The 23984-nt window shown below is 37.8% G+C and overlaps 1 protein-coding gene across 2 annotated transcripts; it reads right to left on the bottom strand.

Moving 5' to 3' along the window:
• On the bottom strand, positions 1 to 23845 carry asb7 (ankyrin repeat and SOCS box containing 7). 2 transcript variants are annotated; one of them, XM_073837439.1, is made up of 6 exons: positions 23803 to 23845; positions 22878 to 22954; positions 21605 to 21630; positions 20786 to 21039; positions 16665 to 17270; positions 1 to 650 (listed from the first exon to the last, which is right to left on the bottom strand). In XM_073837439.1, the coding sequence occupies exons 3-6, from the start codon at positions 21607 to 21609 to the stop codon at positions 511 to 513; spliced, it is 1005 nt and encodes a 334-aa protein (XP_073693540.1). In that variant the 5' UTR covers positions 21610 to 21630; positions 22878 to 22954; positions 23803 to 23845; the 3' UTR covers positions 1 to 510. The 2 variants fall into 2 exon arrangements, with proteins under 2 accessions (XP_073693540.1, XP_073693539.1); XM_073837438.1 differs by lacking the exon at positions 21605 to 21630.
• Positions 23846 to 23984: the final 139 nt, after the last annotated feature.

Here is a 23984-nt window from a genome sequence, read left to right as displayed (position 1 = left end):
GTTTTCCTCAAAAAACCTAATTTCTTTACGACTGAAGAAAGAAAGACATGAACATCTTGGATGACCAGCGGGTGAGTACATTATCTGCACATTTTTGTTCTGAAAGTGAACTAATCCTTTAACTGTAGTTGAAAAGGATTTCTTCACAGCCAATGATGACAAGAGCACATGCATATTTTTTTACGAGGGTGACCTGAATGTTTGCCAATTTCTCTGGATAGCTTAGCTTTTGTCGTTTTTCCTTGTCTAAGAATGTAGCTGATAGAAAACATCAAATACTTACAAAGGCCTTGTTGATTTAAGAGCAAAAAAGATATTTGGTACAAATCAAACGTCTGCGTTTTTCTGCGAATTTCTCCGTGACCATTACAGTGCTTCCCGATCCACAGTCGTTACTCCGCTTCGTACAAAACGCTGCACCTGCTCCCAGAGGTTTCGAGTAGAAATCAAAAAGAGAGTTTGCATAGAGTCTCATGAGGGAACCTACAGAAACGAGACGGTCGGCTGCTGTCAAACGTTGTCGAACTTGTGTTTTAGGTAGTCCTTCATGACCTTGGCAATGGGCAGATCTTCCAGAAACTTCAGGCTCTGCAGGCCGATGCATTGGCGGATCTTTATCCTGCACAGATCTTGCAAAGTCCTGGGCTGCCCTGAAGCACAAAGAGCATCAGGTTAAACACCAGTCAATAAAATCCTGTGTGAACACCTGTGCATGCTTTTACTCAACTATTTTAATCTTATAACAAAGAAGATGTGTGGCTACAGTCTAAAAGATATAATAGAAACCTTAACTGTATTAAATACTGAAAAGGGGCAACATTTGTCTCCTGTTTATTATGCATCTTAAATGCACTGAATAAATGAACTCATCAGACACAAATATAATTCACAATACAGCACTAAACATGAGATGACAAACAAAAAGTGAATAGGAGTATAACATAAGTCATACTACATGAAAATCCTGGCATGGAATTAACAATGTTCAAGCTCCAAATGCAAGCCAATATTGACTTTGGCAGGTTAATAAAATGTTAAAACCTAAAACTTGGTTCATGTTTTAGGAATTTCAAAATAATCGTTTAAGCTTATTTGTGATGCAAGAAAGGCGGGTGGTCTTTTATCTGCCATAAGAATCACATTAAGTAGATATAAATTAAAGACTATGGGTGGTCAAGCTCGTTTTAGGAGGTCTCTATGGTTTAAATCTGCTTTTTGTTGCTGATTATCAATCTATTTTTGTATTATTGCATTGTACTTTGCATGTTTTATTACTGTTCTGATTTGGGTTCAGAACAAAGGGTTTTATAAATAAAAAGCACTATTACTTTTATTATTATTATAGAAACGTGACCCTGGACCGGTCATAAGTAGCACGGGTATATTTGTAGCAATAGCCAAAATACAGAAAGATCATGTTCCATGAAGATATTTTGTAAATTTTCTACCGTAAAAACATCAAAACTTAATTTTTGATTAGTAATATGCATTGCTAAGAACTTCATTTTTGACAACTTTAAAGGCGATTTTGCTATCCTAACAAATTATCAATGGGAAGCTCATTTATTCAGCTTTCAGATGATATACAAATCTCAGTTTAAAAAAAATTACCTTTTACGAGTGGTTTTGTGTAACAATAAATGACAAATCTGTCACAAAGAGCCTGTTTTTTAAGGAAGGAGCAGATAAAACTATCAAAGAGATCAAAATCAAAGAGAGAAAAATGGCTTTGAAAAATAACTTTACCAACATACAACAAATAACAACAACAAGAAATAAATAAATAAATTGATAAATAATAATAATAAATAAATCTATAAATGTGTCCTCAAGATATGGAAGCCTGTTTATGCCACTGAATAAGAAAATAAAAAAGGTAATTGCAACTTTTTCTCTTTACATTTCGCAATTCTGACATTTTTTTCAGAATTGCATCATATGAACTCAAAATTCTGATTCTGATAGAAACTCACAATTTTGAGTTATGAAGTCAGAATTGCGAGAATTCTTTTTTTTTTCTTAGAATTGTGAGATATGAACAATTGTTTTTAGTTATAAAGTCTATTTCTGAGGACTAAAAAAGACTGATATGTTCACAGAACATGTTTATACATCACAATTCTAATTTAACTCAGAATTGCAAATTTATATCACACAAATTTATTTTCCCACAATTCAAAGTTTATATCATGCAATTGCAACTTTATGTCTTAGAATTGCAAAATATAAAGTGTCAGTTTTGACTTTACAACTCACAATTGTGACTTTTTTCTCGCAATGGCAAGTTTATATAATGCAATATAGACTATTTCTCAGAATTCTATTCAGGATTCAAAAGTCAGAACTGTAAAATAAAAAGTCACAATAAAATGTATTTTTTTTTAATTCAGTGGCAGAAACGGGCTTCCATACCAAGAGGCTGTTACATCTGGGGAAAAAAAACAAAAAAAAACAAGCAACATTATAAGTGGGTTATTAGAGGAATTAAAAAGCACAAAAAAGTGCAATAAAAATCTAATTATATACATATAAAATTATAACAATGTACAATGTGTTTTTTTTTTTAAGTTTCTTCTGCTCATCAAGGCTGCATTTATTTGATCAAAAATACAGAAAAAACTGTAATATTGTGAAATATTATTACAGTTTAAAATAATGGTTCTGTTTTAATTTATTCCTGTGATCAAAGCTGAATTTTTAGCATCATTACTCCAGTCTTCAGTGTCACTTGATCTGTGATACTTAGTATTCTTTAATAAAGAAAAAGTAAAAAGAAACAGCATTTATTTAAAATATTTTATTTGATTTAAAATAGAAATCTTTTGTGACAAAATAAACTACCATTTAAAAGTTTGTGGTCAGTCATTTTTATTCTTTCTTGTTTTTTAAGAAATAAATACTTTTATTAACTAAGAATGTGTTCAATTATTTAAAAAAAAATAGCAAAGACTTATATTGTTAAAAAAGTTTGCTCTTTTTAACTATTTATTCATCAAAGAATCCTGAAAAAGTATCACAGGTTCCAAAAAGATATTAAGCAGCAAAACACTGATAATAAAAGTAATAAATAAGAAAGATCATGTGACACTGAAGACTGGAGTAATGATGCTGAAAATTCGGCTTTGCATCCCAGGAATAAATTACATTTTAAAATATATTCAAATAGAAAACCATTATTTTAAACTGTAATAATATTTTACAATATTACAGATTTTTCTGTATTTTTGATCAAGTAAATGCATTAAAAAACGCCACAGTATTATATAAATCTGTCATAAAGAGCCTGTTATTTAAAAACTGAGCAGATAAAACTAAATTTGCATAGACGTATAATAGGTACAGCAGCAAAAACACATTTAATTCACAAAGTTAGAGAGAGCCAAAAAAAAGGCCATGAAAAATGACTGCTTCTGGCACAGTAAACCTTCATAAGTGGACAAAAAAAAAAGCTCTCTCACACACACATACACGTTTACATGTTTTATGGGGACATTCCATAGGCGTAATGGTTTTTATACTGTACAAACCGTATTTTCTATCGCCCTAACCCTACCCTACACCTAAACCTAGCCCTCACAGGAGATTGTGCAAACTTTTACTTCCTCAAAAAAACTCATTGTGCATGATTTATAAGCCTGTTTCCTCATGGGGACCTGAGAAATGACCACAAGGTCAAAATCTACTGGTATTCCTATCCTTGTGGGGACATTTGGTCCCCACAACGTGATGAATACCACACACACACACACACACACACACACACACACACACACACACACACACACAAAAATGTTTTCTCTTTATTCGTCGTCTTAAAAGATATCAGGAAAGTTCTGCAATGAGTTCCAGGAACCTGGTGCAGAGAGTTTATCAGTTTTAATGGGCCAGTTTTGGGCTGTGCACACACAAATGAAGCCAGCTGGAAAAACCACTACAAAGGGCTGGAGACGGCCATCTGCGGCCCCTGTCTTCTGTCAGTCTCGATGCCTTAGCAAAAGCTCTCAACTACAGGTGACGGCAGAGAAACAGAAATCAGCGCGTATTCTCACGCAGCGCGCCGTCACTCCTTTCAAGACATGAAGTCATGCTCTCAGAGTCGTGGATGTAAATACAGCCGCCGAAGTGCTTTTTTTAATAAATAATCAGGGTGAAACGGGATCGCTCTGAATGAGCTGACAGCGAGTAAATGTCTACGACGGGTGGCTTTGATATGGTGATATCAAAGTTGAAGCGAAGCGCAGGAATGTGGCCATTGTTGCGTACTTGATCATTAGTGCTTCAGGTAACACGGCTCGCTTTTCCCAGACGGCCCGATTGTTCAGTGAGGGGGATACAGATCATAATGCCGTTCGTTCGGGAGGCGGTTAGGCCATTGCTCAACTTACAGATTGACAGAACGGCCGTCGCTCTCTGTGAGATTTGACATTTTTCTGGAGAAAAGAGGGAATATGAGCTCCTTTGATGATACTCCTGCTATTAACCCATGGAGTTTTAATCCTTTATGTTTGACTTGATTGAAGCTCTTTTCTAACGTTAACTGGGATGAGTGTCTTAGAATGTGTAATGTGCTACACCAAGCTAACTCTTTATTGTTGTTAAAAATAAAATTTTATTATCAATATTAAATACATTAAAAAACTGCAGTGCAAATTATTATATTTTTATTATTAGGAGTTTCTTATGCTCATCAAGACTGCATTTATTTGATCAAAATTCCAGAAAAAATTCTTAAAATATTATTGTAATGTAAAGTAACTGTTTTCTATGTGAACATATTTTAAAACATATTTTATTCCTGGGATGTAAAGCTGAATTTTCAGCATCATTACTCCAGTCTTCAGTGTCACATGATTTTTCAGAAATCATTCTAAGATGCTGATTTATTATCAATGTACTTTTTTTCAGGATTCTTTAATAAAGAAAAAGTTGGAATGGAAATCTTTTGTAACAGTATAAACTATCATTTAAAAGTTTGTGGAGATTTTTTTTATTCTTTCTTTTCTTGAAAGAAATTAATACTTTTATTTACCAGGAATCTGTTAAATTGATTAAAAGTGATGGCATTTATTGTAGAAAATAGAAAATATATATATATTTTGAATAAATGCTGTTCTTTTTATGTTTTATGCATTAAAGAATCCTGAAAAAAAAAAAAGAATCACATGTTCCAAAAAAAAGTAAAAGAATTAATATTAAATTATGACAAGCTAGTTCATTACTGTTGTTAAAAATATTTCTAACTAAATTATAATATTAAGTCATTAAAATATATAATATGATAAACGGTGAAGCACTAAAGCAAGTTCATTCAATATTTTAATTAAAAAATAAAAATGTTTCATACATTGTTTTTAATATTTTTTAAATATATATTAAATTATGGCAAGCTAGTTCATTAGTGTGGTAAAAAAAACAAATATATATATATATATATATATAAAATTAAAGAGTAAAAAAGTTGTTTCATAGAATGTTCTTTCAAATAAGTTTGCAAGAAATTTAAAAATGTTTAATTCATTACTTCATTACTGTTGTTAAAAAATTAAAGTATTTCAAATTAAATTAAAATGTTATTAATACATTTTTAAATAATAATAGTATTAATATTAAATTGCAATATATACAGAAAATGGTATTATGACAAATACTGAGGTTTTACAGCTTTATTTTTTTAATTAAAAAGCAAGAACCTAAGAGTTTTGTTTAGGTTTTCTTAAAAAAAGAAAAGAAAATACATAAAAATAAAATACATAATTATAGCAGAAAGGTGTTCTCTATAAAAGGTAATAAAAACTATCAAGAAAACTGACAAAATAAAATTTACTAAATTTGTTTTATTATAATTGAAATTTAGGACTGGGTATTTAATATCATGTTATAACATTTTATTTAGCAATTATCACTGACGTCTTAGACACTCTTTTAATATTATGTTTAGGGCTGCAACAACGAATCGATAAAATCGATAAAAATCGATTACTAAAAGCGTTGGCAACGAATTTCATAATCGATTCGTTGTGTCGCGCGACGCAGAGACATTTGGTTGTTATTATATATATTTTTTAAAAAAATTGAGCGCAGAGCGGAGTGGACACATTCGGTCTCTCTCCCGCACTGATGCCAGCAGAGTTCGGCACCTCATAAGCTGTGTTTCCATCCAAAAATGCGAATTTAACTTATGCGCAAAACTGGAACATTTGAGCATAAAGTACCGTTTCTACATTATATATATATATGCTGCCCCGATTTATATCAAACATGTTTGATATTTAAGCCTAGTATGGCTAGCGTACTTTCACAGCAGCCAATGCTCGATCGCAAAACAGCTGGTGTACGGGTCGTTGGATAGTGGAGATGGAGAAAACTACTTCTATAGTTTTTGTAACACTGTCTGTCTGTATAATGTGTCGAAAACATACCACAACCGTAAGGAGAAAGAGGAGCTCTGCTGAGGTGAAATCGTCTCAGTTTTGAATAGGGCTGTGACGGTGGCACGTTGTTTTTTTATATATAGCCTACACTTCAGTCAGCGAACAAGCAGCCTAAAAACTAGGGCTGCACGATATATCGAAGAATTATCGTTATCGCGATAACAGTCTACGCGATATTGGTATCGCAGAGAGTTGCGATAAATGGCATTTAATTGGTTTCATTTCTTTACAAAACTTTCGCTAGACTGCACAGACTGCTGTGAGCTGCAGTGTGACAGGTTCGCCTTTCTCTCCAACGTTACATAACCATTTAAACTTAATCTTTATATTATTCCCTTTAAATAACTTTTGAGATATTAGCCGTCAATCACTCTGTCACTGACACTGCGCTCCGCTGAACTAGGAACCGGCTGTTTTTTTCTCTCAACTATCCTCTGTTCCGGATCTGCACAAACTGCATTGCAATTAGGTGTGTGTGATATGACGATGTTTTACTGTGGACAGTTAAAAGGTCCCCACAATCTATATTTCGTGTTAGAGCGCGCACATTCTGTCAAATACAATTCTGCCGCCTCAGTCTTAATATAGGCTACTGTACAACGCGGCACACATTCAAATCAAATGATAACTCAGCTGCAGAGGACCCCTCACGCATAGGCATAATTTCCACTGTGGGGACACGCTTTTTTCAAAATCCCGTTTGTGTCCTGCCACTTTCAAAACAAGGTTTTGTTAAAGTAATCTATTGTATTGTAGAATGGACGCTATGCACTGCTGAGAGTTTCGCGCGGTCGTTAAAACGAAACCAAAACTAACACGCGCACGCGCATTCAAATACAATTTTAATACCCCGTGGTTAGAGAGCTAACCCACAATGCCTGCAAATTAGGCTATATAAAATATTTAGGCTGTTATTAATATGTGGGCTATATATTAAGTTTTGTAGTTGTCTACAACTGTATCATGCTTTAAAAATTCGGTCTCTATTTGCACTTTGAATATTGTTAAAGAACAGACATCACTGCAGACTATGAAAAGGCTACTCTAAGACAAGCTAATAAGACTGTTTGTGATTCAACACACATTTTGTACACAGAATATGAGTTGTTGCCTTCTGGTAGGAGGTTTAGAGTTCCTTATTGTAGAATGAATAGATTTAAAAATTCATTCATCACTGTGTCTATAAAGTGGTTAAATAATTGTAGTATGGAGCTGTAAAATTTTATTTTTATTTATTTATTTTTATTGGGGTTATGTATTTATCTATTTATTGTTGTGTTATTTGTATTGTTATTGGTGTGCTTTGTTTGTCTGTCAATTGATTGCAGCATGGGTGATGGGCCCAAGACAAATTTCCCTGCGAGGGACAATAACGTTTACCTTACCTTACCTTGAAACAGTAGCCTACTTTGATTATGGCTGCATTTATTGTCTAAATGACTAAGAAAGAACTGGGTCGTTTATTTTTTGTTATTTATACTGTAGATTCTTTAAAAATGCAGTGGTTCTACCTATAATAGAGAAAATAAACATCTTGTTGATGTACTCATATTTTCTATTAAGTTAGATTTACCGGTAAATCAGATGACAGAAGAATATCTTTTACCTGTTTATTTTAGTATGATCATTACATATATAAATGATTAAAAATAGACAATAATAATAAAAAAAAAAAATTAAAAATAAATATCGCAAGAAATATCGTTATCGCAATATTCAACAACAATATCGCATATCGCATATTTTCCCAATATCGTGCAGCCCTACTAAAAACGCCAAAATAAATCAAAGAAATAATATATTTAATTAAGAAAGTAGCCTAAGAGTATTAAATAGGCTATTAAACAAACATTCCTTGTAAAAATGTCCGACAGCTCATCAATTTTTGGCCGACTGAATTTCCAGTCCGACTGTCTTTTTTTCCTCTTTCTCTTCCTCATTACACAGCTGCTGTTTTTAATAGCAAAGTGATTACATTTATTTTCGTTCCTTTAGTTTATAAAGTTAATTTAGAGATATATTTGGAACACTTTTTGTTTGTTAAATTCAAGTTTTTGTTTTTTAAAGTTATACCTAGCAAACAGCGGCAGACAGATCAAAAGCCTGCTTAATTCATCGCGATTTAAATTAAAATCCATTGATATAAAAAACTTAAAACATATCACAATATTAGTTTAATCATTCAATCAAGATAATTCCAAAGTTTGTGCGGAGAGAAGCGCGCTTTGCAGGACATGGAGACGCCAGTGCAATGTGGAATTTCTTTTTTGCTCATAAAGGTAAGAGTAATTTACCACCCGGGCCGGAACTGTAAAGGGTCTACCTTAGTTTGTGTGTACTCACAGTATCAACAAAATGTGCTCTTAAAGAAAACAAACAGAATACGCTTGATATCTTTGGTTTAAACAGGAGCGCTTCACAATAATTAACCGAAACCCAGGTAATTGCCTCACAAACACAATATCTATAGAAAGCTTTAAATTATTATTTTACTATAAAACGAAATAATTAAAATCGAAAACAAAACTCTTTCATTAGCTAATCCATAAAGATGCATTAGGCATTAATGAGCAGATGGCAGGATCGTCAATTTCATCTTTGCAACACTGAATCAGAAAATACTAGTTTATTAATAAGTAATTCGAATATTTCCTTAATTTTTGCCTTGACACATTCAAAGCTGGGGCTTTGAGGCCAGTTTTGCGTGCATTTGAATGCGGAACTCTTCCAGCTGGTCGCTGCTGATGGCAGGACACTAAACACCGCCATGGCAGAATGAATGTAGCAGAAAGTTAGTCAAGTTATCCCGTTCCAGCGTGCAAAGTCACATGACTTTTTTAATGCGCACTGAGGAATTTAATTTGAGAGGCTTCTTGATGGGAAATGCCAACCATGCAGCATGTACACCACAGCAAGCCGCTGTCTTGACGGATAGTAATTTTAGTTTATTTAGTCTATATATTTGGCAGATGTAAAGCATACATGTGTATGTTTTTTGTGTTAGTCCATTTTTATTTTATTATTATTATTATAACAGTTCAAGGAGCAACATGTTCGTGCACTTTCTAAAGATTTTAGTTCTGTTTTTGAATAAAGGGTTGTAAATCCCTTTTTTTATCCGATTCATCGATTAATCGAAAAAATAATTGACAGATTAATCGATTATTAAAATAATCGTTAGTTGCAGCCCTAATTATGTTATCATGTTTTTATAGTGTTTTATTTTGTTAGTTAGCTGATTTTTTTTTTTTTTTTTTACTTAATCAAAACAACCCAACTGCTGTTTGAGTGAGATTAACTGGAATGCACAATGAAAAAAAACATGATTTCTGATTTTTTTTAAAACAGAGTTCCCTTTCGATACTTTCACTCGTACTGCGTCTGAAAGACGCTTATGGGGAAAAGCTCCTTTTCTCCTGAGACTGAAGCATTTCAATAACGCAGTGTAACTGCACGGCCATTGGTTCGTGCAGTGTTAAAGAAACGAACCAATGGCTCGGCAGCGGAGATGCACAAACATGGCGATGATTCGCGCCCGATCGCGCCAAAAGGGGCGGAGCATCTGGCTATATAAGCGAGCATTTCGCCATAGGGAACTCAGATCCTTCTTCTTCAGCGACGACTTCTGATCTTCGCAGAGACTGACTACGCAGACTTCGCTCAAGCAAGCCTCTTCTTCGCCGTTGACGAGCCTCGCAGCGGATCCTCACTGCTCGGCGGATTGACGCTCCGGAGCTGATTCCCTGCTGCTATCCGGCGAACATCTAAAAGAGCAAATTAAGAGCAAATTTCTACGGCGTTGTTTCAAATGCCACGGCGTTTTTGTCGCTCATGCAGAGCCCCTCTGCACGCCGCTGACACTCACGCTGAGTGCGTCTCGTGCCTGGGTCACGCCCACGCTGAGGCTGCGCTCAATGAGACGGAATGTTCCCATTGCGGGAATATGAGTCTCACTTCCCTCCGCTCGCGGCTAGCTTTCTTTTCAGAGAGCGACGCCGCTTCTCACGCCCTCCCGCTTACTTCCTCGCAAGAGCCTGCTAGGAAGAAGCAGCGGGGCAGGAGAGCTAAGAGCGCGGTGACAGGCGAGCTCACGCCGGCTCAGACCCCGCGTGCCTCGCCTTCACCACATGGAGAGGAATCGCCAGTTCTCTTCCTGCATCCTGACCAGCGTCCCTCTGCGGCTGCGAGCGATCTGGTCTCCTTCGGAGGAAGTGAATGCGAGGATGACAGCATGTCATTGGCCGCATCTGACGCAGAGGAGTTGTCGGGCTCTTCCCATGACCCCGCCCCCTTGCCGTCTGCGCAATCCAGCGCCGCCAGCGCCGGTATGGACGCCGAACTGTTCCGTGTCCTATCTAAAGCTGTCGAGGAGCTGGATCTTCAATGGTCTCCTCCCGAGGAGCCCTCTAGGAGCCGGTTGGACGAATGGTTTCTGCCGGGGCGCCGCCAGGCCCCTCGTCAGCGAGCTTCGCCATTCTTCCCCGAAGTCCATGACGAAATTTCTAAGTCCTGGCGTGCTCCATACTCAGCCCGCCTCCATACTTCCTCTTCTGCTGCCCTCACTACGGTCGACGGCGCCGAGGAAAAGGGCTACGAGAAGCTGCCCCCGCTGGACGAGTCAGTTGCTGCGCACCTTTGCCCGCCCACCGCTATCGGTTGGAAGGCGAGGGCGTCACACCCGTCTAAGCCTTGCAGGACGACCTCTACCCTCGCTGGACGAGCGTATTCGTCTGCTGGACAGGCAGCTTCAGCGCTTCACTCTATGGCGGTACTCCAGGTGTACCAAGCAAAGCTCCTCCGCGGTCTGGACGAGTTGAGCCTGGACGATTCCCCGCTCAGAGAAATACGTAGCGCTACGGATTTGGCGTTACGCGCCACGAAGATGACGGCTCAGGCGATCGGGCGATCGATGGCCAGTTTAGTGGTGCTGGAGCGCCACTTGTGGCTTAACCTTACGGAGATTAAGGACGCGGATAAGGTCGCCTTCCTTGACTCCCCCATCTCGCCGACCGGCCTGTTCGGCCCAGCTGTTGAGGGTTTCGCGGAGCGCTTCACCGCGGCGCAGAAATCGTCCCAAGCCATGCGACACTTTCTGCCAAAACGCTCAAGCTCCGCAACGGCTCCTAGTCGCCCCAAGCCGGCGCCGACTCAGCAGCCTGCAAAAGCCACGCCCCCAGCTGCGCAACCAGCTCCTCGGACGGAGCTCCGTCCACGTTCACGCCCAGCCAAGCGCTTTCCCTTCCCCAAGCGCCAGGGACCTCGGCCAAGAGTGGTGTTGGACCAGGCGCCGCCAGCATCTTCCTGATCTCAACAGCAGGAAGAGGGAGGGGCCAAGTCTCGCAGCAGCCGGACCAGCCCCCAAAGTGCCTCTTTTGAACCCTTCTACACTCCGTTCTGTTCCGAGTGTAAGGGAACTCATGTTTGTAAACAATGTAGCTGTAACTCACGGGCCCTTTGTATCAGCACCCTTACAGCAAACCGCTGTGATAGCGGGAAAAATAAAAAACAAACATTTTCAAGAAAAGAGCAAATTTCCTCTTCCAATGCTTTCAGACAGCATACAGCTGTGCGAACCATTGCAGCCCCTAGCGACACGATCCGTGGCATGGCAAGCCATCCCCGGAGTGTCAAAATGGGTTTTGGGTATAATAGAACGAGGCTATGTACTCCAGTTCGCTCGAAGACCTCCTCGCTTTCATGGTGTGATCACCACCTCAGTTCGCAGCAAAGACGCAGACGTCTTGCGATTAGAGGTAAAGAATCTGTTGGCCAAGGGCGCCGTGGAAACGGTCCCCCCAACACAGAGCGAGTCAGGTTTTTACAGCCGTTACTTCCTCGTTCCAAAGAAGGATGGCGGCCTACGTCCCATCCTCGACCTCAGACAGCTGAATCGCGCCCTCATGAGACGGCCGTTCAGAATGCTTACACTAAAACAGATCCTCTCGCAGATACACAAAGGGGACTGGTTTTGTTCACTGGATCTGAAGGATGCATACTTCCACATTCAGATCGCCCCCCATCACAGGCAATTCTTGAGATTCGCCTTTGAGGGAGTGGCATATCAATATACAGTCCTTCCGTTCGGACTGTCGTTAGCCCCTCGCACGTTTACAAAGTGCATGGACGCAGCACTTTCCCCTCTGAGACAGATGGGAATCCGCGTCCTGAACTATCTGGACGACTGGCTCATCCTAGCCCAGTCAGAGAGCGAGCTAACACACCACAGAGCCTTAATCCTCAGCCACTTAGAGTGCCTAGGACTCAAGGTCAATTTTGCCAAGAGCGTGCTGTCTCCCAGCCAACGCATTGCGTTCCTGGGAGCAGTTTTCGACTCACGTCAAATGAAGGCAGCAGTTGCGCCGCAGAGAGCCCAAGCCATTCGCAGGCTCGCGGCTTCCTTCAAAATAGGAGCCCTTCGCCCACTCAAGATTTTTCAGAAGATGCTCGGCCTTATGGCCTCAGCATCTCCAGTACTTCAGTTGGGTCTGCTTCAAATGCGCCCCCTGCAGTTCTGGTTGAAACCAAAGGTTCCTCCTCAAGCGTGGCGTTTGGGACGCCAGCGCATCAAGGTAGATCGGGCCTGTATAGCAGCCCTGGCTCCTTGGAGGTGCGCTCAATGGATGGAACAGGGCGTTCCCCTGGACTTGGTGGTCAGAAGGAAAGCGGTCTCGACAGACGCCTCCAACTTAGGTTGGGGGGCGCTGTGCGACGGCCAGCCTGCTTTCGGCCTATGGTCGAAAGCGGAGAGTCGCCTTCACATCAACTGCTTGGAAATGCTAGCAGTATGTTTAGGCCTTCACACCCTTCTACCTGCACTGAAGGGTCACCATGTCTTAGTCCGTTCGGACAGCATGACAGTGGTGTCCTTCATAAATCACCAAGGGGGCCTCTCATCGAGACGTCTATTTACGATGGTAGAACGTCTCCTGACATGGGCTCAGCTGCACTTCCGCTCTCTAAGAGCGACGCATGTGCCAGGCAAACTGAACCAGGGAGCAGACATGTTGTCTCGGAGCAACGTCTCCTCAGACGAATGGACGCTTCACCCTCACACGGTTCAGCAAATATGGGCTGTCTTTGGCAAGGCGCGAGTAGATCTTTTCGCCTCAAAAGACAATCATCACTGCCCAATTTATTTTTCGAAGGAACAGGACGCATTGACCCAAGAATGGCCCAATCTCCTGTTATACGCATTCCCTCCTATCGCTCTGCTGCCACAAGTCATCAGGCGAGTGCGGGAACAGAAACTCAAAGTCCTGTTAGTGGCTCCATTCTGGCAGAACCAGCATTGGTTTCCAGATCTTCCCAGGCTGCTCTCAAGAGCACCATGGGCCGTGCCACTGAGACGAGATCTCTTAACACAGGCGAACAGAACGATATGGCACCCCCAACCGGAATTGTGGGCGCTGCACGTTTGGGCTCTAGACGGGAGCCTTTAAGTCTCCCTGAGTCGGTTTTGAGTACTATTTCACAAGCTAGAGCACCCTCTACGAGGCGGCTCTACGATCTCAAGTGGTCTGTCTTTTCCGCCTGGTGTTCCACCCGCGGTACGGACCCAATTTTATGTGACATATCTGTGATATTGTCCTTCTTGCAAGAGCTGTTGGATAAGGGGAGATCCCCTTCTACGCTCAAGGTCTATGTTGCAGCTATAGCGGTATTCCATGACCTGGTAAACGGTCAATCTGTGGGAAGAAACGACTTGGTCGTTCGTTTTTTAAAGGGGTCAAGGCGGCTTAATCCCCCTCGCCCCGTCACGGTTCCGTCCTGGGACTTACCCACAGTATTGAGGGCCCTGAAAAGCCCTCCCTTCGAACCGCTTCAGTCCATAGGCCTTCGCCCCCTGACGTTGAAGACTGCCCTGCTATTGGCATTAGCATCAGTCAAACGCATGGGTGATTTACAGGCGCTCTCTGTGAGCCCCGTTTGCTTGGAATTCGGGCCAAATGACTCCAAGGTCATCCTGAAGCCAAGGCGTGGGTATGTTCCCAAAAGTCTCTCTACACCCTTTAGAGACCAGATTATTTCCCTTTTGGCTCTTCCTCCTGCGGAGCAAGACCAGGGATTTAACCCTCTCTGCCCTGTCAGGGCTCTGAGATGTTATATGGAGCGTTCTGCCCCTTTTAGGCAGTCAGAACAGCTGTTTGTATGTTTTGGTGGCCGCACCAAGGGGTGTTCGGTCACAAAACAGAGATTATCCAGATGGATTGTGGAAGCCATCACGCTGGCTTACTCCTCTTTGGGCCTACAATGTCCCATGGGAGTAAGGGCCCATTCGACTAGGGGCATCGCCTCGTCTTGGGCGTGGTCTAGTGGGGTTTCCATTGCAGAAATTTGTGCGGCGGCAGGCTGGGCCTCACCGTCCACATTTGCTAGATTCTATAACTTGGACGTTCCAGTCTTACAGACTCGGGTCCTTTCCACATAGTGGTATGTTGTTACCAGTATGTTATATATAGTGCATCTTGGCCTCTGTGGAGCTCCAAGTGTACTTATTCCTTGGAACGGATGTTTATCAGGCTATCTGATCGAACAAATTGGCCCTTATTAGCCCTTTAGTGCTAGGGTCATGTTAGTCGTTCCTCTACCTTAGCAACGGCGGGATTGTACTGGTTCCCCATAAGCGTCTTTCAGACGCAGTACGAGTGAAAGTATCGAAAGGGAACGTACTCGGTTACTTTCGTAACCTCGGTTCCCTGAGATACGGGAACGAGTACTGCGTTGCTGGCCGTGCTAGGTAGCTGCACGACTCAGTCGTCGCTTCAGTCGAAGTACCTGAGTTCCCTATGGCGAAATGCTCGCTTATATAGCCAGATGCTCCGCCCCTTTTGGCGCGATCGGGCGCGAATCATCGCCATAGGTTTGTGCATCTCCGCTGCCGAGCCATTGGTTCGTTTCTTTAACACTGCACGAACCAATGGCCGTGCAGTTACACTGCGTTATTGAAATGCTTCAGTCTCAGGAGAAAAGGAGCTTTTCCCCATAAGCGTCTTTCAGACGCAGTACTCGTTCCCGTATCTCAGGGAACCGAGGTTACGAAAGTAACCGAGTACGTTATCCATCTATATATTAATTTTTTAGACTTCAAAAAAAAATAGCTTGAAAACTTAAAAACGGTACATTTTTATATAAATTATGTCAGAATTAGAAAATAACACTCGAATCAGCACACTAATCTATTCACCTTTTTACGCACCGTTTCAAGTTTGACTGAGGGTCAACTGGTTCAAAGCTTACATGCTAAAAAATACTTGAAGCTTTGGACTGTTGGTGCCACTAAACTGACCTCAAAACTGTCTCATAAAATACTGAGACCCTCCATAATCTGTGTGCTAAATTACCATCTAGTCAAAAAACAAAAAACTAATTAAAGTAACAATAATGCCAGACCACATATGTGACCCTGGACCACAAAACCAGTCTTAAGTCGCTGGGGTATATTTGTAGCAATAGCCAAAAATACATTGTATGGGTCAAAATTATTGATTTTTCTTTTATGCCAAAAATCATTAGGAAATTAAGTAAAGATCATGTTCCGTGAAGATTTTTTGTAAAATTCCTACTGTAAATATATCAAAATGTAATTTTTGATTAGTAATATGCATTGTTAAGAACTTAATTTGGACAACTTTAAAGGTGATTTTCTCAGTAGTTAGATTTTTTTGCACCCTCAGATTCCAGATTTTCAAATATATGTATCTCAGCCAAATATTGTCCTATCCTAACAAACTATACATCAATAGAAAGCTTATTTATTGAGCTTTCATGTGACGTATACATCTCAGTTTTGTAAAATTTAACCTTATGACTGGTTTTGTGGTCCAGGGTCACATATGTGATCCTGGACCATAAGGGTCAATTTTTTTAAATTGAGATTTATGAATAAATAAGCTTTCCATTGATGTATGGTTTGTTAGATAGGACAAATATTTGGCCGAGATACAACTATTTGAAAAGTGTGAAAAAAGTAAAATGTTTTTTAGAAAACTGCTTTTAAAGTTGTCCAAATAAAGTTTTTAGCAATGCATATTAATAATTAAAAAAATAAGTTTTGGATTAATTCATTAAACATGACCTTTAATTAATATCCAATTGATTTTTGGCATATAAAAATTACAAAAACAGTCATTTTGACCCATACAATGTATTTTTGGCAATTGCTACAAATACACCAGTGCCATTTAAGACTGGTTTTGTGGTCACATATAAACATTAAAGAGAGGATGAACCTACTTGTAACCTCCTGCAGAAAGTCCAGACAGGGCCGACTGATGCCAGACATGCTGACGGAAACAGCCACAGGCGTCTGGCCCTCATAGTTCCTGGTGTTCGTATCGGCTCCATATGTGTACAGCATCTGCGCACACAGCACATCGTCTCTGAGGGCCGACAAGTGCAGCGGCGTCTGTCCGTCCTCCAGCCGGCCCAGGTTAGTGTCCGCTCCCCGCTGCAGGAACATGCGGCAGTACGAGTGGTTGCCCTTAATGACGGCGTAACGCAACAAGAAGCCGTTCTGAATGTCTATGTTGGCATTGTGGTCGAGGAGGATGCGCACGCAGCTGGAGCGCTCGCGGATGATGGCCAGCTGGAGCGGCGTCGTGCCTTTGTCGCTGAGAGGGTCCACCTCGGCTTTGAACTCTAAGAGGAGACGCACGAAGGAGTCGCGGCCGTAGTGGGCCGCCACGTGAAGAGGGGTCCAGCCGTCGTTGCTCTTGGCGTTGATGATGTCGCTGCGGTACTCGGACTCCAGCATTAGGCGGGCGATGCGGGCGCGGCCGTGCATGGCGGCATAATGCAGAGCTGTGAAGCCTCCGATGAAATCCTTCACTGTGGGATCCGCTGGAGGGATAAACACATGACAGAAATGAACTAATTCAACTAATTCAACTGGAAAACTAAGCTTGCATTACTGGGTCTGTTTTTTCATGCATCTGTCAAGTTTGTGATTTTTGGCTTTTTGGATTTTCATAAAGCGTTTTTTCAGACTAGTGGAAAGAAAACATCCAAAAGACACTGTTAAGTGTTTCTTTTATAGCACTTTATCTACTTGTGTCAATAGATTACAATTACAATACATATTTTTGAGGCAATTTTCCTCAAAATGATTTTTTCTCCTACAGTGAGCCATAAATCTCCACTTTAAATAGGGGGGAATAAAATGTTGTAAAAAATCAAGCAAATTATATATGAACAAATCCTTCTGGAAAAACCTTCAGAATATAGTCAGGAATAAAAATGTAAAGTTTGATGTGTGCTACATAAATCTCCACTTTAGTAGCACTTGCACACATCAAACTTTACAATTTTATTCCTGACTATATTCTGAAGGTTTTTACAGAAGGATTTGTTCATATACAATTTGCTTGATTTTTTACAGTCCCCCCCAAAAATGTAAAAGAAATCTATCATTTTCTACCTCTTCTAAGTATTTTCTGAATTGTGGAGTGACAGAATAAGATACCTTCTGTAAAAACATTTGACTCTAATGTGTCAAAAAAAACTTAAACAAGAATTTTGAAACTGACTTTATCCAGTGTTTAGATTTTTGTACTAGAAATGTATGCAAATAATGACTAATTTGCATATTAAAACCTAACATTTTAGAAGACTTGTAATACAAAAAATGTTTGCAATTAACAATGTAATCAATCAAATGAGTAAGGTGATAACTATTAGTTAAATATTTTACCCTATTCACCTGCAGTGTCTCACCTTAAAACAATCTGTATTGTATGAAGCGCTGTATAAAGAAAGGTGACTTGACAACCAAGATTATCAAGCAAGAAAAAAAAAGTTTGTAAAATGATATATTTGGATTTGTTAGGCCTGCTTTAATTATTATAGTCAAACCAAAAATGATTCAGACACCAGATTTTTTTAACTAGTGGGTTAATTTATGTAAGTGAGGATAGCAATATAAAGTAAACTGTGACATATTATACCCAAAAATTGACTACTAGTAAAATCTGACATTTTGTTACATACCTTTTCATCAAAGTTATCTGACATTATCAAGATGAATTTGTTCTGAACACAGTTAAACTCTTGAGTTCTTGTCATATTTTATTACCATTTTCTAAACTATAGTGAATAAACTCTGAGAATGTGAGAAATTTTGAAGGTGTCTGAATAAATTTTGGCTTGACTGTATAAGCAAATATACAAATGCCATGAAATGTGCATTTAATTTGTCCTTTTAGCCTTTTTGTTGGAATACCATGTTCACTCTGACATTAGACATTTTAAAATGTTAAAATCTTAAAATGCCATGTAAAAGTGAATAAAGTAAATAATAAATACATTACAATTGCACAACTATTCTTGTTTCTAGAATAATACACAAAAGATATATACAATAAAAAAACCTAATATTGTAAATAGCATTAAAATAAATAAAATAATATAAGTGACTGTCAATATAGACATTCTGGTAAAATCCTAATAAAAAAACAACAATACGACAATTACAAATTTCTATTTGTGTTAAAAGTGTGTCAGTGTCCTTAAAATCTTATAAGCAATACATTTATGCTAGTATTATATATATATATATATATATATATATATATATATATATATATATATATATAAAATACTAGCATAAATGTATTGCTTATAAGATTAAGGATTTTTATATAAAACTATATATATATTAAATAATATAATAATATTTTTGTTGTTGCAGATGTGTAAAAATATTTATAGACTATTCTTGTTTCTAGTATAATACACAAAAATAATAATAAAACTATATATTTTTTTAAAATTAATAAACAGCATTAATAGAATATTAATTAAACTATTAAAAATTAATAATACATTATTATACTATGAGGACTTGATTTGACAAAAAGGAACAGAAATGGACTTAAACTATTTATATTAATTATTTTCATGTTTAAAATATTATATTTATGTCATTCTATCATAGAGACTAATCATACGTTTTATTTTTACCTCGTAAATGTGAATAAATTACTATTAATTGTGTATTTATTTTAATTCAGCAGGACAAATTATATACCTAAACTGCTGATTGCAATTATTTGTATGACAATTAACTTGCTAAAATCTCATAATTCTGTGTTGTTACAGCTTTGGACCAAAGAAATTTGATTATTTATCCAATAGCTTCCAGTAATTATAGTTGTAATGAATAACATGAAATAGGTTAACCTGAACATTGAAACATTTATATTGACTACAGTAAATTAATTGACTTTTCCAAGCCTGGGAAAAATGGTTCCCAGTTTATTTGTTTAATTGTAATGTTTATATAATTTAAATGATCATACTAAGCTTGATAAATCACAACAGCCCTAACATTATAAAGTTGGCCATATATGCTAAATGTACGCACTGGGCAAACATAACTCTACATAAATATAGGGATGTCCTTAATTAGCTCTAAATTAGATCCACACACACCATCCAGAAATGTGCATCATTTGCATAATGTTACTATATTTTAATATCATAGTATTGCTTGCTCTGATTACAGTCTTTGTAAATGTATTATGTATCTCAATCAATACAGATGGCAGCACAGCTGCACAGTTAAACACTAGATTGTGGATCATTCCACCTGCAGATGTTTAAGCCTTGTTTAATAGCGCCCCCTAACGTATAGCATGCATTATTACACCTAAATCTGAGTATCTGAGTAGCACAATACCTGTTTACCGTTTCAAGGCATTAGAGATGTAATAATTGGCAATTGCGACTGCAAAATGGCAAACAGCACTCCATGTGCTTAATGGAGCGTTTATATTAGATTTTCCTTCACAGTTGAAGAAATAACTCTCTGGGATTTTAAATGAGTAGCTCTATAATCTCTTCATTACATCACGAAACATGACCATATAAGAACAGCAGTGTCTATTTGAGTAGCACAGTGTTTTAAGACATTCGAGATGACAAGATAGTGAACCTAAATAGAGTGCAAGAGAGTAAAATATCACTTCAAATGCCATCGTAAACTGGTTATCATTGAGAAAAAGTACTTTAAATTTATGTTTACAATTAAACAGTGATTAAAGCACACAAAAACAGAACCTAAAACACAATTATGTTTTTTTTTTATCCCCTTGGACTTTTGAGGTTAAAAATATCATCTGCTTTTGTTGCGTGGAAAAGCGAAGCTTGTAACTTTTGCCTATTATGTGTTTCTCAGAAATAAGGACAATAATAAAGAGCCTGAATGAGTAAATGAAGATGTTTTTTAATTAACTCTTTTAAGTCATTTTGAGTGAACCAACCACACTTTTTATGTTTGTCATTTTCAATTTTCTTACCAACTGATGCTTTAAATCAAATCTGCATATCACCACTCTCCTAAAAACCAAACCCTTTACCTCCGTGTTCGAGGAACACACGCACGCAGCGCTCCTTTCCCTTCGCCGCAGAGAAGTGCAGCAGCGTCCAGCCGTTGGCGTCTCTGATCTTGGGCGAGTAGCCCTGCTCCAGCATCTTACGGACGGTGTAGACATCGCCTGCCGCCACTGCCGCCTGGATCTGCAGCTCCTCCTGTAACTCTGGGTTCCTTCTGCAGTGATGGTTCAGCATCCTGTCACATCTCGCAGTGCGGGGCTCAGACGCTCCTGTGTCCCTGCAATCAAACAAACACATGGGTGATATTATGGAGGGACAAATAAACAGGCAGTCCAACCTCAAATTCATGTTATTGGTTAGCCAGACATTAATATGTGACCCTGGACCACAAACCAATCTTAAGTAGCAATAGCCAAAAATACATTGCATGGATCAAAATTATCTATCTTTCTCATAATTCTAAAATCATTAGGATATTAAAGAAAGATCTTGTTCCATGAACATATTTTGTAAATTTCCTACCGTAAATATATCAAAACTTATTTTTTAATTAGTGATATGCATTGCTAAGAACGGTTTTTTGCACTCTCAGATTCCAGACTTTCAAATAGTTGTATCTCGGACAAATATTGTCCTATCCTAACAAACCATACATCAATGGAAAGCTTGTTCAGTTTTCAGATGATAAATGTCAATTTAGAAAATTGACTGGTTTTGTGGTCCAGGGTCACAAATGTCGCTCTGATCGCTCAAACAAACAAAGCAATTAAAGTTATGAAACCGCAGAGTCACAGTGAATGCATATTTTAAGAAAATCAGCCTAGTATTTTTAACATCTATACCTCATTAATGTGATCTCTACACCTTGCTGCATTATAAAAAAAGGAGAGAAAATAAAAATGAATGCATTATACACACACACACACGTAATCCCAACAATCATTTTGTAATATATAAAAAAAAAAAAAATACATAGATAAATAAATTAATTCATAGATAAATAATAATATATAGATAAAAAGTGACTGTGAAGATAGACATTCTGGTAAAATCGTAATTAAAAAACACAATTACAAATTCCTATTTTGTCAATGTTCTTACATTTGTGCTAGTTATTGCAAAAAAAAAAAAAAAAAAAAAATATATATATATATATATATATATATATATTTTTTTTTTTTCATTTAATTTTATTTTTGTAATATATATATATATATATATATATATATATATATATATATGGGTCAAAGACGAAAAGGGATTTAATTGTAAAAACAATAAGTGTAATACTGCTTTAAATTGTTAAAAAATATATATATTTAAAAATATTAAAAAGTTTTCTGTTTAATTTAATTGCATTTTTGTTTTGGTTTTTCTGAGCAAAAAATAAATAACACACATGTGTCCCTAATTTAGAGAAGAAATGTCATTCAGTGTATCCAGGCATATTTACAACAAAAATCAATTCAAGACATATTAAAAGACAAACTACTTTCACCCCAAATTCTAATTGGTTGTAATTCTACATTTTTTAAATTTGCCAGTATCCTAGATTTTGCACATTTGTCAGTAATAATTTTGTACTCATTTAAAACACAATAACATTTAACATGCTCCCTTATTCTTTTATATATTTTAATATGTACAAGTCAGAATAAGCATGTTGTTTGAATGTTTGCAAAAATATTGTATTACACTGAATGACAATGTAACATTGTTTCAATCAAATTGTGACATTTTATTCTCCAAAAAAATTTATTTTAAACTTTACTTAAATTTTAATGTGCTTTCTATGGACATAAAATCACTTCTGTGAATTTCTTTTGACACTGACATCTTCTTTGACCCATATGAATTTATAAATTAGCTTGTTGCAGATATTTAAACATATTTATTATAGGACAACATGATAGAACGAATATATAAGCCAAACAATAATTGTTGTTCAAATAACAATATTCTTGCATGGAAAGTAGATATTGTCAGTTGCATTGCATAAAACCTAAATCATCAAAGCATCCAAACACATCAATATAATACAAAATGACAGAAAAGACATGAAAAAATTTAAATAAAACAGGATAATTAGAAAGCACGTCTATGAACTAAAATTACCGTTCATTAATGTCTTGTAGATTTGAAACAGCCTTTGTGTTCTGCATCCATATTCACATCTGCCTCAGATCTCCATTCTAGAGAAGCAGAGCAATATAGAAACATCATTCTTTTCATTATATAGTCATTCATTATTCAGAAATGTACAGTCACATGACTCCTTTATAGATGATATTCATCATTTACATAATATATGCATTTAAATGTGCTATAATATGTAAAACAAATTAAGCATATTAACATGCACAACCATCATTTAGCCACACCTATATTATAACGTCTGATTTACACAGTTATCTGTCACATTACATTGACCATCTTTCTGTTTAAAAGTAAATATTCACTGCCACACATCAGTTCATTATGTTATTGTCTTTCAGGATCTGAAAAATCAGCTGCAGCGAGCATTTGCACAACTATACTTACTTTTAACAACGTTAATGTTCAATAACACACGTGATATATACTACCAAAGATAGTTTAATCATTTTATCAGCACAAATGTTTTAAACTGAAGGTGAATAATCATGTTTGTAGCTGGTGCACTGAGAACAATGAATCTGTTAGCTGGTGTGCTAAACCAGCTGTGGCAGCTAAATTCAGCCTAAAACAAATACGAAAGCGACTGTTTTTAAACACTGGTGTATTTAATTTTAACATCGCTGAAGTGTTCGATACGATAATTCAAACAGCGCTCATTAAACTGAAGGAGAATTTGACAAACTCTGTGATTGACATCTACTGTTACTGCATTAGCATAGTTAGCATTTAGCCGGCGGTTATTGACCATTTCCACAACAACACTGCTATTAAAGTTACTCAAACTCTCTCAACCTGCGAGTAGAGGATAAAATTAGCGATATCTGCTTATTTAGCCCAATAAAGACTCGGGAGACCGTGAAATAAAAATATATAATATACATACAGAGTACAAATACAGTCAGGTAGCCATGAACACCATCTCCAAGGCTTCAAACCGCAACGGCCAATCAGATTCGAGCTGTCAAATACGTCACGCATACATCGTCCTGCTGCAAAATAATACGCCGAATGTCAGGGTTTTGCGACAATTTTGGCTGAGTAAAGGCAAACAGGACTACATGTGGT

Source organism: Garra rufa, chromosome 3 (assembly GCF_049309525.1).
Source record: "Garra rufa chromosome 3, GarRuf1.0, whole genome shotgun sequence".
Taxonomy (NCBI): Eukaryota; Metazoa; Chordata; class Actinopteri; order Cypriniformes; family Cyprinidae; genus Garra; species Garra rufa.
This window is presented reverse-complemented; position numbering and strand designations above follow the sequence as displayed.

What these genes read in the sequence shown, in the direction of transcription:
- asb7 (XM_073837438.1), bottom strand. Translation starts at nt 22,924, where the DNA reads ATGCAGAACACAAAGGCTGTTTCAAATCTACAAGACATTAATGAACG. An exon ending in TGTGTTCCTCGAACACGGAG is followed by an intron (nt 17,271 to 20,785) that starts GTAAAGGGTTTG and finishes TTATCCCTCCAG; the next exon opens with CGGATCCCACAGTGAAGGAT. An exon ending in CTTTCTGCAGGAGGTTACAA is followed by an intron (nt 651 to 16,664) that starts GTAGGTTCATCC and finishes TTTGTGCTTCAG; the next exon opens with GGCAGCCCAGGACTTTGCAA.